The sequence below is a fragment of the Homarus americanus genome, unplaced genomic scaffold, assembly GCF_018991925.1.
Source record: "Homarus americanus isolate GMGI-L3 unplaced genomic scaffold, GMGI_Hamer_2.0 scaffold23598, whole genome shotgun sequence".
Taxonomy (NCBI): Eukaryota; Metazoa; Arthropoda; class Malacostraca; order Decapoda; family Nephropidae; genus Homarus; species Homarus americanus.
In genome coordinates, this window is record NW_024731054.1 from 3699619 (window position 1) to 3716740 (window position 17122).

At 38.5% G+C, this 17122-nt stretch overlaps 1 protein-coding gene across 3 annotated transcripts in view; it reads right to left on the reverse strand.

Moving 5' to 3' along the window:
* Positions 1–16582, reverse strand: part of LOC121867522 — a 38922-nt gene extending 22340 nt beyond the window's left edge. For 2 of the 3 annotated variants that reach the window (XM_042367501.1, XM_042367504.1), the window contains exons 1-4: positions 16338–16582; positions 10253–10406; positions 7863–7991; positions 4761–5047 (exon numbers count right to left, since the gene is read on the reverse strand). In XM_042367501.1, the coding sequence (XP_042223435.1) occupies positions 4761–5047; positions 7863–7991; positions 10253–10406; positions 16338–16396 (629 nt within the window). In that variant the 5' untranslated portion in view covers positions 16397–16582. The remainder of the gene's footprint in view (positions 1–4760; positions 5048–7862; positions 7992–10252; positions 10407–16337) is intronic. The other variant, XM_042367503.1, reaches the window with a different exon arrangement.
* Between the last annotated feature and the right edge of the window lie 540 nt (positions 16583–17122).

Here is a 17122-nt window from a genome sequence, read left to right on the forward strand (position 1 = left end):
TGTATCACTATCCACCACAGAGGCTTGCAGGGCCTCTTTGTCAAACCCCCCAAAGTTCATATAAGTCCATATCCTCACTATAATTATCACTATCACTGACTTGGGCCGGCTGTAGTGGGTGGCGGGTGAAGAACTGGTAATGTTTTGATGACTGGGCGACCTTGTGCGCACCATTTTCGCGCCTCTTACACAACATGGCGGATGGCGGGAGGTTTGGATCCAAAAATGGCGCGGCTTGCCAGCCGCTCTCCGCGTAATGGGGTACACGCACCGCGGAATGTGAGCATGTTAGGTTCCGGCAGGGCACCGCGTTAACGGTGAATGCGGGATGCGTAATGTGAACTGTGTGTGTGTGACATATATATATATATATATATATATATATATATATATATATATATATATATATATATATATATATATATATATATATATATATATATATATATATATATATATATATTATATATTTTTTTTTATTGGGCACTCCCCTACCTCCTTTTGTAAGGTTAAGCACAGAAGCGTTCACAGCGCCCAACAGAGAAGCATGCTAAGTTCATGCTTGCCTTTATGTCTCATGAGTTAAGGGCGTAGAAGCCTGAAGAGTCAGTGGTTTATGTCATCAAGTTATTGGAAGCTCCAACAACTCCCTGAATACGAATTCGCAACTTTCAACTTACAACAGGTACCTACTTTACTGCTAGGTGAACAGGGACTAATGGGGCTAGGAAGTAAGTCCAAACAACTTCCACCGGCCCGGGAATCGAACCCGTGACATCTCGCTTGCGAGGCAAGAATGGTACCGCTTCTACCACCGGTCCCCCAGTGAATTATATTGTTTTTCGCCCTTCCGGGCTCGTCTTCACTGAAAGAATATACAGTCATCCCTTGGTTATCACGCCTAATTGGGACTGCGCCGAGTGAGTGATAACGAAATGCGTAATAACGAAAGTACAGAACCTATGGGATTTATTCTAATTGGTTCCAGGCACCCAAGACCCAACCTCGATTTTCCCATTTTACGACCATTTAGACCCACTAAAGATATAGATAATGTTATGGTAAGTATCAGAAACTCACATAGGCATGGCTAGGTTTATTACAAAGCGATGAAAAGGGTACGCTCAATACTGTAGTCCACAAAACATGTAGCTATGCTTTCTTTATTCGAGTCCCCTGTCTGAGGAGTCCATTTTCTCATCGCTTCAGGACGCCCGAGTCCTCTTTAATCTCTCAATTTAAGAGTGCACCCGAGACTTCGTTATTGCTTAGTAATGACACAGAATTTGAAATTGTAACTGGGGTTGCAACTGTTGAGGCAACTTAGATATGTCTGATTACAGCATATGTGTTGTTGTCAATTTGTAGGTGAAAGATTTTATCCTCAATAGATGTAGGTGAAGCAAGGGGGTAACAATACACCCGAGGCAACTGTGTGATAACCAAATTCTCGGCCTGAAAAATGCGCTATAAAAACAGGTGTGCAGATTTTGATGGAGGCGTGATAACGAAAATTGCGATAACCAAATGCGCTATAGCGCATATTACTGTACGTATATATGAATATATGCTGTACAGTAATACCCCGATTTACTCGGTCAATTGAGCCCACGGAGGTCCGTGTAAAACGAGAAACGCGTAAATGGAATAACAGAACATATGGGATTAATTAAAAGAGACTGGGCCGACCCCCAAACTCCACTTTTTCCGACACAATACCTATGTTCTAGTAAAAATAACATCTTAATTTTATGATGGTACGCACACACAATTAATATTTAAGAGAATTACAGTCACCAGGTTAATGTCCATTCAAATAATGGACTCAACTCCCCCCCCTCCCCCTCTTCCCACGCTCGCTGGCTCCTCCCTCTCTGAGAAATGTTTGGGTGAAAACACTAGATTTTAAGGTATAGTAATAAATAATACCTCAGACTAAAGTTAGGATAATATAATTGACATTGCTGGATTCCTTGCAAGACCAGGAATATTTTGAATATACAATACACGTCATATATTTTGCACAAAGGATAACATATTTGCTCTGAGTAAACAAAATTCTTACATTAGATCTAAAATTTGTATGTCTAATGCAAAATCTATGATGTTTATATTCAAAATGATCATCAAATTGTAAGAATTCCAGCAATGTAAATTATATTCTGGCCGGGTAATTTGCATGAATTTTATGAGCTAAATAAAAAAAATTATACTTCACCCGCGTATATGAGTAGATGCACCTCGTAAAGTGGGAATTCCGGTTCTGGCAGGGTACCGCATAAATGTAGAAAAGCATAAAAAAAAAAAAAGCGTAAAGCGGGGTATTACTGTATATAAATTTTTTTCTTTGTCCCAATTATACACGTGCAAGTATGAATACCATGATATGTGAGGCCATCCTTCTCCCTCTTCTCATGTTCGTTCACAAAAACTTTTCGGGCTTCCGCCCAGGGTTTTCTAATTACTCTCAGCATGCGGGCCAGAGTTAAGTTCTTCTCTTCATAACTCTATTTTATTCATGTCCTCAGTAGCGGGTTCAGCCTTTCCAGGCGAACTTTAGAAAGACTGCTAGTCTTAGTGATCCTTCCGGACGCTGACCTTCCGGTCTTACTAGCAATCTACAGTAGAGTTATGTTGGGAAGAACCTTGTATCCTCAGTATGGGTTATATGAGAACCATTCAGGGTGGAATTCTCAACCCAATACATCTTGCTAGAGTAATGGTGAACGATGTTGCCAATGGAGCGCTATGGTAGCAACTCAGCACTGTCAACCCTTCCGGGTGACTTGATGCTCACCCAGGCATTATCGCTCAAGCTAATTAATTGAAACGATGATGTCTGTGCACCCTGATTGGCAACAAATAGAGAACTTGGTGATCCCTCAAATATAAGTGCTCCAAATGAAGTTAGCTTGATTAAGAAATAAAGTTCATTGAGCTGAGGGATAATTGAGATAAGAGAAGGGAGAGGTGTATAATATAGTGAGTTAGGTGTTTATGATTGTTAACTGTTACATGCACACACAATCTAATATACAGAATGTGCCAATAAAATTATTATAAAGTCAAAAACATACAGGGATTAATTTCTTTTTTTTATGTGCACAGGAGTTATTACACAGCTAAGGAGGGGGGGAGCAGAGTGGGGGTCCTCAGCTGTTTGCTGTCTCATATTCCATGTGTATGACAAAATTGCCAAATGCAATGCATTATTTTCTTTTCTTACAATTATTTCTCCCATTTACTGATACAGTATATATTATTTAATATACAAAGAATAGCTTCTTCCACACACAAAGCATCCTCTGGGAGATGTGAGTTAAGTTGCTCAGCCTGGCAGTCACCGGGGATGAGCAGAGCCTCCCACACATCTCGCATGGGTTGCACATGTTATGCCATTCTGAGACTGAGTCATCATATCTCGGAATAATGCGAATTATTGCACATTAATTTTTCATAGTAGTGAAAATGCAGAAAAACATTCAAGTAGCCATCACATAACAACCAAATCTGATCTTAGCCATCACATAGTGATATTTAGTGTTAATTTCTTAACACAGTAAAACTGATCCATTGTATATCAACCAATCATATAACAGTCAACACCTGTACTGTACAGTGATCCCTCAGTTAACGAGCGCCTCGGTTCACGAAATTTCGGTTAACGAATTACCTTCCATAAGATTCTTAACTTCAGTTAACGAGCAATCCCTCGATTAACGAATTCGTTACGAATTTTTCCCAACATGTTTTTGCCTGCATTTGGCTGCCCATCAGCTGTAGTATTAGTCCGCCAATACAGTAATCGGTTCTAGGGCTTAAATTCCTTACCATTTTAGTAAATATCAAGAAGTTTGCACTATTCAATAATTTTAAATGTCTTATATTCATATTTTTAGTCATTTTAACAATTATTTAACATAATTTAAGTACAGGGAAACTAGTTTTTAGCGCGCCAAACACCCTGTCAACACACCATACAGGCGTCAGTCTGTGTCTTTTCAGTGGAGGTAACATCTTGCTTCAGACTCTCTTCAACACAAATGCTTTTTTTCTGTGTTTCCAGTCAAATTATTGGTCATTTTGAAATGTATTTTACATATTGACAATATATAATGCAGTGAAGAGTTGATTTAAAGAAAATAATCTTGAATTACACCAAGTGAACTAAAATTTTATGGGTGAAATGGCACCATGGGGTGACTTCTCTTCCACCCCAATGCCTTCTCTTCTCCCTTCTCCTCCACCCCCATTCTAAATCCCATCATCATTACCATCATCCAGGAGCCTTCTACATACACACCTCAGAGTAAGTGTACTTTACTACCTTTTTTGTTGATTTTAGGCAATTTTCGGTGAGCTGGAACCAATTACCCAAAAACCCATTGAAACAATGGTTTCGGTTAACGAATTTTTCGGTTAACGAGCAACCTTCTAGAACGAATTGTGCTCGTTAACCGAGGGACCACTGTATACTGTACACATACTTGTATTATAATTTCATGTAAGGTCGATGACTAATATTTAACAGTACAGTACTTAAAACAATGTGATAAAGACTTTCTTTTGTTAAACACCTTCAAAATCAAGTTAGAGATGAAGGTGTTAGCAAATAAAAATTAATTTTATTAAAATAAGGCTAATGGATGCCTTTTAATTGAATATGCTTCTCTGTTGTCAAGATGAACAAATAAAAAGATTATTTCACTGTCAAGAAAACTTTTTACTGCATCAGGAAATGAAAAATCTAAACTATTTACCTGTTTTTTTCCACTAAACTTCGTCCACAGCATATAAGATGTAAAGTGCCATTAATTTTGGTGTGATGTACTCGATGGAGCATAACAGAGTCACCTTCTTCGAGGCATCTGTATGGTGCATTCTTCTCTGTTGAGTTGTTAGATGGTATGTTTGTCTCGTTAACATTTTCCAGATTTTCATTCCACAACTCTCCAGTGACTTCAAGCAAGTAGGTGATGACCAGCCGAGTCTTGCCATCGAGTTCATATATCCCAGAAGCCTCATCAATAACTGCAGTTATGATACCCTATAATTTATGAAAACTGTATTGTATATTGCATTCAGGATAATTTTAGAATGTACAACTTTATCTTCATGAAATGCATTAATGGATACAAAAGCTGAGGACTACTATTGTACATTGCTAGCCAGTTATCTATACCTTAATGCTTCCCAGCCCTCTTAAACATGGCTACTTTGTATACAAGTTGGAAATACAATATGGGAATTTGTGTGTGAGTGTGGAGTGTTTCTACTGGTCCTGCTCCATCCCCGTTGCTTTATATGCTCTACTTGAACATCACTCATTTCCGTTTCCTTTCCTTCTTTGGGCCTTGTTTCTTTTGATGTATAGTGCATTTTTTCCCAGCTGAGAAGAGATGCCCCACCCCCTCCTTAAAAGTTACAGCTGATTGGCTGTTGCAAATCTGTCCAATTTTGTCCTGAAGTAATGATGCATTTCTAAATGAGTTTATTCATAATCGTTGGGATGACCGTTTCTGACGAGAAAGATATTTAACTAAATTATATAAAGATGCATACATCATTATTTCAAACATAAGCACGTAGGTAATTTCTGTTAGACATCTGTCTTGCCCTAGATACCCAGCTTGGGGAGCATCATGGAAGAGAGTGAGGCTGTTTTCCTTTATTGATGCAGAAATAACAATTTAAGAGATTGACTCTTGTGTTCTCACTGAGCAATATAGTATGTTGTGCTACAGCTCAAACTGTGAGTGGTAGAGGTAATTTGGGCAAATGTACCTCATCTCCTGATTTTAAGGCATAGATAACCTTGGACCATAGTGGATCCTGTAAATGTTCCCCCCTTAACTGTGAATGTAGGTAGTGGCGTGAAAGGAGCTATGTGTCTAGATAGAGAATCAGCTCCCACGATCGCACAGCCCGACAAATACTTGAAGTCGGGTGCGAATACCTGTATGGTTAGATACCAGCATGCTAAATGCCCTGATAAATTCTTCCCATTAAATAGTTCTGTCACGGCTACATGATCTATGTGGACTGTGGTCGGATATCCCAAAATGAGATCCCGAAAATGCTTGAGAGCCCACACTACAGCTTCGGCAGACAAAAAACTTAGCAAGGAGCGAGGCATTTTGGGATGTATTCATTCACCCAGACCACACGGTAATGCAGAGGGAACAGCACAAAAACTCCTGCAGGACTTGAAGCAGAAGAGGGAGGAGTCGAGGAGGAACGGGGACAGGTGTACATGGGTTATACTCAGGGGGAGGGTAGTGGAAACAAGTGTGCCGACACAGGGCCAGGGGGCAGCAGTGCACCCTCCACCCACTCAACCCCCCACCCGGGAGGCGGCACCAGCTCAGCCTACCGAACATTTTTGTTGAATTTAGGAAATTTTCGGTGAGCTGGAACCAATTACCCAAAAACCCATTGAAACAATGGTTTCGGTTAACGAACGACCTTCTGGAACGGATTGAGTTTGTTAAACGAGGGGTCACTGTACTGTATAAAGAATAATTGTAATTGTTAAGTACTGTAATGAGGTAACAGTCTTTGTAAGGGGCTGATTTCAAAAACCTCTGCTACAACTCATCGACTAGCATCCTGGAAGACGCATGGTAATTTTCGAGGTATATTTTTGTCATAAAAAGTGCGTCTTTTAAGCCAAAAAATACGGTACTTTATGTTTTACATCATCCTGTGCTACCATACCATGCATCTGGCTACTTTGGGCTTGCTATGATGACGCAAGAGATCTGCCCTGGCAACTGTACCGACACTCACAGCTGGTGGTCCGTCGTTTCCATTGTTTACTGGTAGTTACTGGTAAATATTTTTCAACCTAACGAAACTATTACCCATTTAGAGGTCGACCCCAAATTTTTTGGCAAAAAATTTGGGGTCCGATTTATCCAAAATCCGGATTAACGGGGTCCGAATTAACGAGGGTCGACTGTAGTCACTGTCAAGCAATAGCATGTACCAATGACGATGATTTTGAAGAACACTATAGATGATGATCTTTCAATTCTTCTTACTGACAGTGGAGACAAGGATACTGAAGATTATAATGTAGACGATGATCCTAAGAATGAGTGCTGACAATAATTATCACAGCAGCACCAAATTTTAATCACATATTTCATATATTACTACTAGTACTGGACAAGTTGCAAAGAGAATGAAAATTTTATAAAAGCACTCAATGTAGAATAGGCCTACAAAGGATACCACATTAAAAAAAAATGCACCATGTACAGTATGTACTATACTGCATGGGTAGTGTAGAAAGGGGCATCACATGGCATAAAAAACAGAGGGGGGGGGGGGAGGAGTGGCCAGTGGGAACCTAAAATATTTATTTTCTCAGAAAGTATTAGTTGTAAACAAAGGTTGAATATACCAACATGTGCAAAATTTTAAGCTCTATTATTTTGTTAGGTGTCATCTCCTAAAAACCAATGGTCAATGAGTAAAACACAAAAAACCGCAAACAGCCGCCATTTTTTCAAAGCTCACCTCAGAATGGTCAGGATGTTTGGTAAGTTGCTTAGGAACGTCTTCCCAATAATTCTACCAAGCATCATTTTATTATGAACGAGTTCAACTTTTTCCTTCTTACCCCATACAATTAAGTAATAAATTGGCTGTGATATAATTTCAAAGTTAGGTTTTCAAAATGTTTCATTACAGAAGACACTTCATAGTGATCAGGAGGTACTATACTTCTCAAGAATGACAAGGAGTATGAGGGGTTCAATTTCCCATTTCAGGTGGTATCAAAGACACATCTAATGTATCAGCTTTGACAACTTTACAATGATACAAATACAGTTGTACAAACATGCAGTCTTTACCCGGTATGAAATAACGTCTCCACGAAATGCACTTTTAGGCACATCATCATCATCATCACCTCCACCTCCCTCTAGGTGTGACATCTCAGAATGTTTAGTTGTCCTCAGCACAGAAAAATTGGGTTGGACCTGAAATGACACCGAAAATAATATTTTATATTAGTAACAAGTACAGTGGTCCCTCGGTTAACGAACAATTCGTTCCACAGAGTCGTTTGTGTAAAATGTATGTAGTAAGTACGTAATCTTTTTCACTCAAATCCTAATGAAACACCACAATTAGAATATGGTGGTAGCTGTTGTATAAACAGTGGGAACACAGTCCCACCACCGATCGTCTCGTGCGAAGCAAGTGTATAAATTAAAGAAGATACTTGCAGTGTGTTTAATATGTTACAGTATATTATAAATAAATAAATAAACAAATAAATCGGTAAATCCATTTCAAGTAAATTGAAAAATTTTACTCGACACCGACATTAGTTCCAGTTACCGGTAAATAGCAGACGCTTCAGTGACGTCACTAGTGTTTACACTACACCAGCTGGTAACATTTGATGACATTACTTGAAGTGAATTGGCCTTATTTTAAAAAACCAAGGACGGTTGGTAAAGGACTACTGAGTCAGTGGGTAAGTGTCACATTTGGGGTACTGGTCTTATACAGCAAATAAGAGCTCAAAAGCTACTTTTTAAATGGAAATTTGGGGGGGCCGTCTTATGCACCCCGACGCCTTATAGGCCGAGATATACGGTAAACAAAATAAGTCACTCAATATCCTCACCGTGCTAAGATGTATAAACACCAAATATAAAATCCTCGTGGCACTTAGTATTTCAACTATTACAACACAAATTAGCGGAGGTTTCCTTGTGCGTATTTACACACAATTGCAAGGTCTCAACTGTCTCTCTTACTATTGACAACACCACAAATATAACCGTACTCATTCTTGATCTGTTTTATTAATTCGATTTTATTCTTCTATGTCAGTTGAAATTAATACTGAAGCGGGGCCTTCTCAGATGGGTCCCACTGGTCGGGAAGGTTGTGGACCCCAGGGCCGACCTGATCATCATCAAGCTACTGGTGCCTCAACTGACGCCACCACGGTTGCTGGAGGATCGGCTTTTTTCACACTTCATTTTAACAACATTCGCGGACTGAGATCCAATTTTTCTTCTGTGGAGCACCATCAACCTTTTCCCCCGCCCTCTTACTACTCTCCGAACTTCAACTGACCAAAGTAGCTTCACCCAAACCTTTTCAAGTCTCTAACTACAACCTTTATACCTACTTCCGTTCTAAGGGAGGTGTATGCGCCTACTGCAACACACGTACACCTATAGCCCGACTCACGGATCTTGAATCTCCCCTTTATGATGTCATCTGGCTCAAAATATCTCTACCTACAGTGAGTTCTGCTATAACGCGTGTTTTGACAACGCAAATTGGCTCTAACGTGATTTATGAATAGAGGAACAATATTTGTAAAACGCGAACGCTTGTTTGCTGTAACGAGATTTTTGCTTACTATTTCTCCAATTTTGTGGTATTAACTGTGAATATGGTAAAGAAGAATATCTCCAAGAAGTGTTCTGGTGATCGCATTCCCAGTGATGATCGTAAAAGAAAGGCTATAACACTTGAAGAGAAGCTCGATGTTATCAACCTCAAAATACGGACGGAAAGATAAATATTGATAGGCAAATGTTTTATATTATTATTTCATGTTTTTTTTTTTTGGGTGGGTTGCAGGGGGTTATGGGGTGGTTATAGGGGTGTATAAGACGAGTGCTGCTTTTGGTGATCCTTAACTTATTGTACAGTATGTGCTCCCACAATAATAGGAAAATTTTGCAGAAAAATGTGATTATTGTTGGTTTGAAGCTCAAACAACTGTACATCACGGGCAGTTATTCTAATTCAACTCGCGATAAAATAATAACTAATCACAATACTAACTTCCAGTTTTCACAGTTTGCTAGATGGATCGAGCTGCACGATAACAAAAAATGAACCCTCTTGCTTAAAAAATAAAAAAAAAGTTGTGGTTGTTTGAACTTTGAAAAACTTTAAATGCGTTTTCTCAGCGTTTTAATTTGGCGCTTCACCCCCTTCTGATGCAGACCGCCTCATATATTCTCTAATACTGTACAACAGTCATCATTTAGTTCCCATGTTACTGGAATATGCCCAAGGAGGATGTAATGGGAGCACAAAAAACTGTTATATTCACTTTGGTAACTAATGTGATCATCTGGCAACAGTCCATGGGTCAATGTTTGAATAATGAAATACAATACTTGTCATATAAAGAATCCCTAGAGAAATTTCTATTCTTAATAAAGGTGGAGTTGTGAAGTATTTAAAAAAATTAGAAACTAACCTCACTAATAATTTGAGTCTTCAAATTTGTTATCCTAACTCTAGAAAAGAGTTGCATCTGTTGCTGCCAAGGAATGTGGGTTGGTTGTCTCGCCAAAACATGTTGTATTTTTCCTTGACAACAGAGTTCAGCCAGGAGAAGGATGCCATTGATTCTGCAATAATATAAATCATTATTGGTATAGTATACAAATATAAAGTAACCAAAAGTTAAAATTATTTTCCTTTAGTCTGACAGCCTGTTAGGGGCAGTGTGGATGCAGCATACTGATGAACAAATTTTTCCATTGCATAAGAAGTTAGAGTGGACATCACTGCACTCGAGCACCTTCACTACCTTACAGCAAGGTGACTGGAGGTCCCCCAGATGTAAATCAATACATGGTACAGCATACCCTCACAATTCACGGATTTTTAATTCATGTCCTTCGGTTATATGCGGATGTCACCCTGGATAGTGAGGATATGGACTTCGAAGGGTTTGACGAGGAGGCCCTGCTAGCCTCTGTGGTGGATAGAGATACAGGTGAGGGCCAATAATCTGCCCTCTGCCTCAGGAACCAACCCCCCATCCCTGTGTGCCCAGCCATCTCTTCTACTAACGTAAGTGTTAAAAAACCTAATATTATTGATATTTCTCTTATACCTGTATATTAATTGTGTGTGCATACCATCATAAAACTAAGATGTTATTTTTACTACAATGTACGTATTGTGTCGGCGATAGCCAAAAAAAAGGTAGTCTGGCGGTCGGCCCAGTCTCTATTTCGATTAATCCCATATGTTCTGTTATATTATTTACGCATTTCGCTTTATATACGGACCTCCATGGGTTTAATTAACCGAGTAAAACCAGACTATACTGTATATATGTTGTAAGTAACGTTATTTAATGTTAATAAATGGAACAATAAAAGTAGCTAACCACTAATGGCAAAGAAAAAAAAAAAGAGATGGATTGGTAACGCCAACATATACATAATGTACGTGCGCATTTAAGGATACCGCGTCATTTATCTTTTTAAGAATACCGCGTCATTTATCTTTTTAAGAATATGTACAAATGATTCATTATTGTTTATGACTGAATATGTATTTGATTGAATTAACCTATATATATGCGAAATGAACAATACAATTCATTAATAATACGTAGAATATTAAAACACACAAGAGGATAAGAGATGGCATTGTTGTCAGTGTTTATACCCATAATGCCAGTTATCCACCTGAAACTGAAGAAAATAAGACCCTGGTTGTTGTTTTAGTAGAATTAATGTAAAAAGTATGTATGTATTAATACATGTTATTTAATGAGCAGTAGAAGTTACCACTGATATTAAAGAAAAGGTGAGACTGATAGTGGAACGCCAATGTATACAGTACGTGCGCACTCAAGGAAACAGTCATTTATCTTAAGAATATGTACAAAAGATTCATTATTGTTTATTACTGAATAAGTATTTGATTGAATTAATGTTTATATATGTGAAATGAACAATATTAAAACACGTAGAATATTGAAATACACAAGAGGAGACAAGTGGGCATTGTTTTCGTGAGTGACGATGGTTCTACACAAGAAACTGAAGAAAATAAGACCCTGCTTGTTTGTGAGCTTGCTTTAAAAAATTGAATACCTGTACGGTATGTAATTTTTAAATAACGTTATTTAATGTTAACAAATGGAAACACTAAAAGTAGCTAACCACTAATGGTAAAGAAATAAAGCGAGATGATTGGGAATGCCAACGTATAAACAGTAAGTGCATACATGTGAAAACATATCCTCATTTCTTTACACACACATATATATATATACACAGTTCCAGAGTCATTCGTTAACCGAAAATTCAATCCAACTCACAGAAAAGTACATACAAAGTATAAACAAAATGCAGTAGTGTAATAATCAGTGCACACTGCGTGAGGAACAACACATTTGGCGGTGTCACCACAGTTTTCTTCAGCCGAACAGTAAGAAACAAAAGAAGTGCAACCCTGGTTTGGTTTGGCTTGGTTAGGTTTAGTTGGTTGGTATTTTATTTATGCTATTTATTAAAAAAAGTCCAACTTTTTCCATTATGATTGTTGGGTGGGCAGGTGGGGGGGAATGGTCGATTTTTAATCATGCACCGGTCTTTCTCACTGTTTTTAATATGTATTTTGTAATGTTTAGACAATTCTAAGACATTTATCTTCTATGATATTTCAGTCGGAAATTAAGGATAACCGAGATATTAATTTTTCAATATTATTAGATTTCATCAGTCACAAGTGTCACCATGATTTGTTTACATCTGGCACTAGTCTTTCTTTTGATATTAGAAATATGTTTTTCCTATGGTATTTGATGAGCTTTAAACGAAGTTGATATTCATTACCCAACAATCTTAACGTAAAAAGTTGGATTTTTTCCGAGTAAATCACAAATGCAATACCAACCAACCAACAAAACCTAACATAACCCCCCTTTGTTCATGCCTCCCCTATTTTGGACAAAAAATACTCTTGCCCTGTTTATCGCTAAAATTTTACCTTTGGTATTTTTGCATTAGTGCACACAACTTTCCTACCCCATATCTATTATCAAATTTGAAAAAGGCATCTAATTATAAGACAATTTTCTTCTATTACATTACCGTCGCAAACGTATAACGGACATAGAGCATGAAAAATCATTCTCTATTTCCTTCTATTAATCTTCTGCCATTATTGCCTATCCAGCCTCCCACTCAGCATGTTTCCTTCATATTGGTAGTAGGCAGCTACCAAACAGGGAGGTACTGTGGGATGTTTGGGTTCACACTCAGGATGGGATGGAGAAAGGAAACTCACAATGTGCTCTCTGTATACATGTTGTATTGGATGTACAATGCAGCTTGGTGCTGGGAAGGCAGCATGGTTACAAGCGTGACGTAGAGAGAGCTGGTTGGTGAGGATGCTCAGAGAAGGACAGCTTGTGGGTCGCCATGCTCGCCGGCAGGAGCGAGGGCCGCCAGGCAGCGGCGGAGGAGGAGGTGTAGCTTGCTGCGGCTGTAGCTAGAAGAAGTGAGAGGTCACCACGAGGTCAGGTCTTAAATAGCGGGGGTAGGCGTGGCTTAGTAGTTGACCTCCGTGATGTATGGCGGCGCTGGTTGACCCATACCACGAGGCATACACTGGGGAATTCGCGGGATCGGCTACTCAGCGACAAACAGCGTTTGTAGGGGAGAAATCCACTACAGTACTACTGCCTGGGAAGATATTGGAAGCATAATGGGTTGTCTAATGGTAGACCCTGCTGCCGAATGGCATCACAAAAATTGTGACCAAGTCCCAGGTTGCTGATCTGACTTTCTGCCTCATTTACACACAATTGCAGGGTCTCAATTGTTTCTCTTACATTGACAACACAACATACAGTACATATATTGTTTCTCACTATTGATATATTTTTTTTCATTTATGGCTCCTTAGTATTACTATTATTATTATTTATGTTAAGTTTTATTAATCTTATTATTATTATTATTCATGTATCATAATTATTATTATTATTTTATTATAATTATTATTATTATTTTATTATAATTATTATTATTATTTTATTATATTTTTGCCCCCCAGGCCTTGATGTGGGTCATAAAATGACCTGTGCCCGGGTGGGCTAATGCCTGTAATAAAAAAAAATAATAAATAAATTGTCACGCACATGCGTTCCAGTACACGTCACGTGGCCAATCAAAAGCGTTTTTTTTCCACCAATTAAAATGAATTGTGGTTTAATTTGTGGTATTTTTTGCCCAATCAGATTCGATTGTGATTTTGGGACTCTCATATTTCGAAATTCAAATTAATTTCCGACCATGGAAGTCTGCGATGGGTGTCACTTCAATTATATGGAGTAAAAAGAGAAATGAGCAATAATTTGAATAAATATTTTTCAACAGTTTTCACCACCGAAAATTTAAACATGATACCCGAGGCACCGACTCTATTCAGAGATAGTGAAGAAAACAAATTAAGCGAGATAGTTAAGCGAGATAGTAGTGACTAGTAACGATGTTAGTAAGCAAATAGACAAACTAAAGCCTAATAAGTCACCAGGTCCTGATGAGATATTTGCCAGAGTATTAAAGGAATGTAAGGAAGAGCTTAGTATGCCCTTAGCAAAGTTGTTTAACATGTCCTTAAAAACAGGTGTAGTACCAGAATCCTGGAGGATAGCGAATGTAATACCGATTTTCAAGAAGGGGATAGATCACTATCCTCTAACTACCGCCCAATCAGTCTAACATCAATAGTAGGCAAATTACTGGAAGCAATCATTTCAAACTCTATTCGAAATCACCTGGAGAAGCACCGATTGATCAATGATTCCCAGCATGGCTTCACAAGCGGACGTTCATGTCTAACTAATCTATTAACATTCTTTTCATCAGTTTTCGAATCGGTGGACGAGGGGCACAATTATGATGTGGTATATCTCGATTTTAGCAAAGCCTTCGACAGAGTCCCCCACGAAAGACTAATTAGAAAGGTAGAAGCACATGGCATCAAAGGTAATATCTTTAAATGGATTAGGGCGTGGTTACAGGAAACAGCGAGTGAGCATTAATGACACTAAGTCCCATTGGAGCAACGTCACAAGTGGAGTTCCCCAAGGCTCAGTACTTGGACCATTATTATTTATTATATACATAAACGACATAGATATCGGCATAGACAACAACATAAGCAAATTTGCTGATGACACTAAAATAGGACGTGTTATTAAATCTGACGAGGACTCCACAAAACTACAGGAAGATCTAAACAAATTTTTCGAATGGTCTGAAAAATGGCAGATGAAATTCAACGTGGACAAATGTAAAGTACTCAGTATAGGAGATGTAAACAGGGAAACCAGATACCAGATGAACAACGATGCCATAGAGAAATCCGACTGCGAGAGAGATTTAGGAGTAATGATAAGTAGGAACCTTAAGCCAAGTAAACAATGTGTTTTTGCTCGTAACAAGGCTAATAAAGTACTTGGGTTCATACAAAGGAGTGTTAGTTACAAGACTAGCGAGGTCATCCTAAAACTGTATCTTGCTCTTGTGAGACCACACCTGGATTACGCAGTTCAGTTCTGGTCACCGTATTACAGAAAGGATATAGAATCCTTGGAAAGAATTCAGAGGAGAATGACAAGACTAATCCCGGGCATTAGGAACCTTGAGTATAGAGACAGGTTAAAGCATCTTAATTTGCACCCTCGAGAGACGAGAGCGAGGGGCGACCTGATAGAGGTGTATAAGTGGAAGGCAGGGCTAAACAAAGGGGACATTACAAAGGTACTCAAACTATCCAACCAGGAGCGAACTCGTGACAATGGTTTTAAATTAGACAAATTTAGATTTAGGCGTGAAATAGGTAAACACTGGTTTGGAAACAGAGTAGTGGATGAATGGAACAAGTTACCAAATATCATCATTAACTCGAATACCTGAATAGCTTCAAACATTGGTTGGATGCTTATATGAGCAACAGGGATTGGGTGTAAACGGGACTGCCCAGTATGGGCCAATAGGCCCGCTGCAGTTTCCTCCATTCTTATGTTCTTTAGGTTAGGTCAGGTTATGTTGTTAGGTCAGGTCAGGTACGGTTTATGTTATCTGGTGTTTTGGCGAGTTTTTTGTATTGGCTTGGCCATGATTTTTGTCGGAAAACGACCCACCCAAAACCTCCGATAACTAAAAAAAAAACAAAACGGGCAATTTCCGACGGAAATCAAGGTCAAAACCAATCAAAACACACACATATACACTAGAAAAATATAGTTTTGACTTTATAACAGAGTTGTGTGCATTAGTGCAAATTTACCTGGCCTTTTTCTGCGTTGTTACTTCACGTTGTAATGAGATAATGACTATTATTTTACGATTTGCTGTAATGTTTATCTTTGAAAATATTGTTGATACGTACCGTGTTATGAATAAAAAACCGACCTTCATGGTATAAATTTCAACATAGTAGAAAGAAAAGGTTTATAAGACTCTCAGTTAAAAAGGTTATATGTAGTACAGTATACACTACAGTAGATATAGCGACATACTTACTTCAATGTGTGACTGAGAGCGACCAGTGTTCCCTCGATGGCAGGAATTGTCTCCTCCATCACTGTTCCTTCGCATTCACACTCCTTAGGCCGTCTCTTGTGTATGTTTTTGTCACAAGTGAAGGTTAATACTGACTACAACACGTTAATATTCTCCCGAAGAGGATACAATACCCTCATATGGAGTCAGCTGTGCCGCCACCACTGTTTGAGTTTCGTGATTTGTCTTGGCTGATTGGCAGTTAAGATCAGTGTTGCCAACTCGCTAGGCTGGTACCTAAAAGTAGCTAATGTCGCTAAATCTTCCATGGAAAGTCGCTAGCTATTATTCCCCCCCTTCAGTAATTTGATGCAAATTATATTTTCATAATGCCGACTATAATGGACGGAGTATAAATAAAATGAATTATGTAAAAATTAAAATATTATTTTTTTTTAAAGTTTAATGTGCACACTTACCTATTATTCAATAGTAATTGCATCCCAGTCCTCTTGGTAGTGTGAACAACTGTAGAGCTGGAAGCATGTGAAGTGCTTGGTTCAGGTTCTCTTGTAACTGTATGCCTCCACAGTCCCTATCTTTCTTAAAATATCACTAGGAAGTTCATAACTTGCACAACAGGTGTTCTGTCTTTTTAACCCATACTTTATTGTAAGAATTGCCTTTAATGTCGATAGTTTCATTTTGTTGCGCAATTTTGATTTCACAAAGTTCATATTACTAAATGTGCGCTCTACATCTGCGTTTGAATGCGGAAGAGATAAGGCAGCGAGTGCAATTTCAGC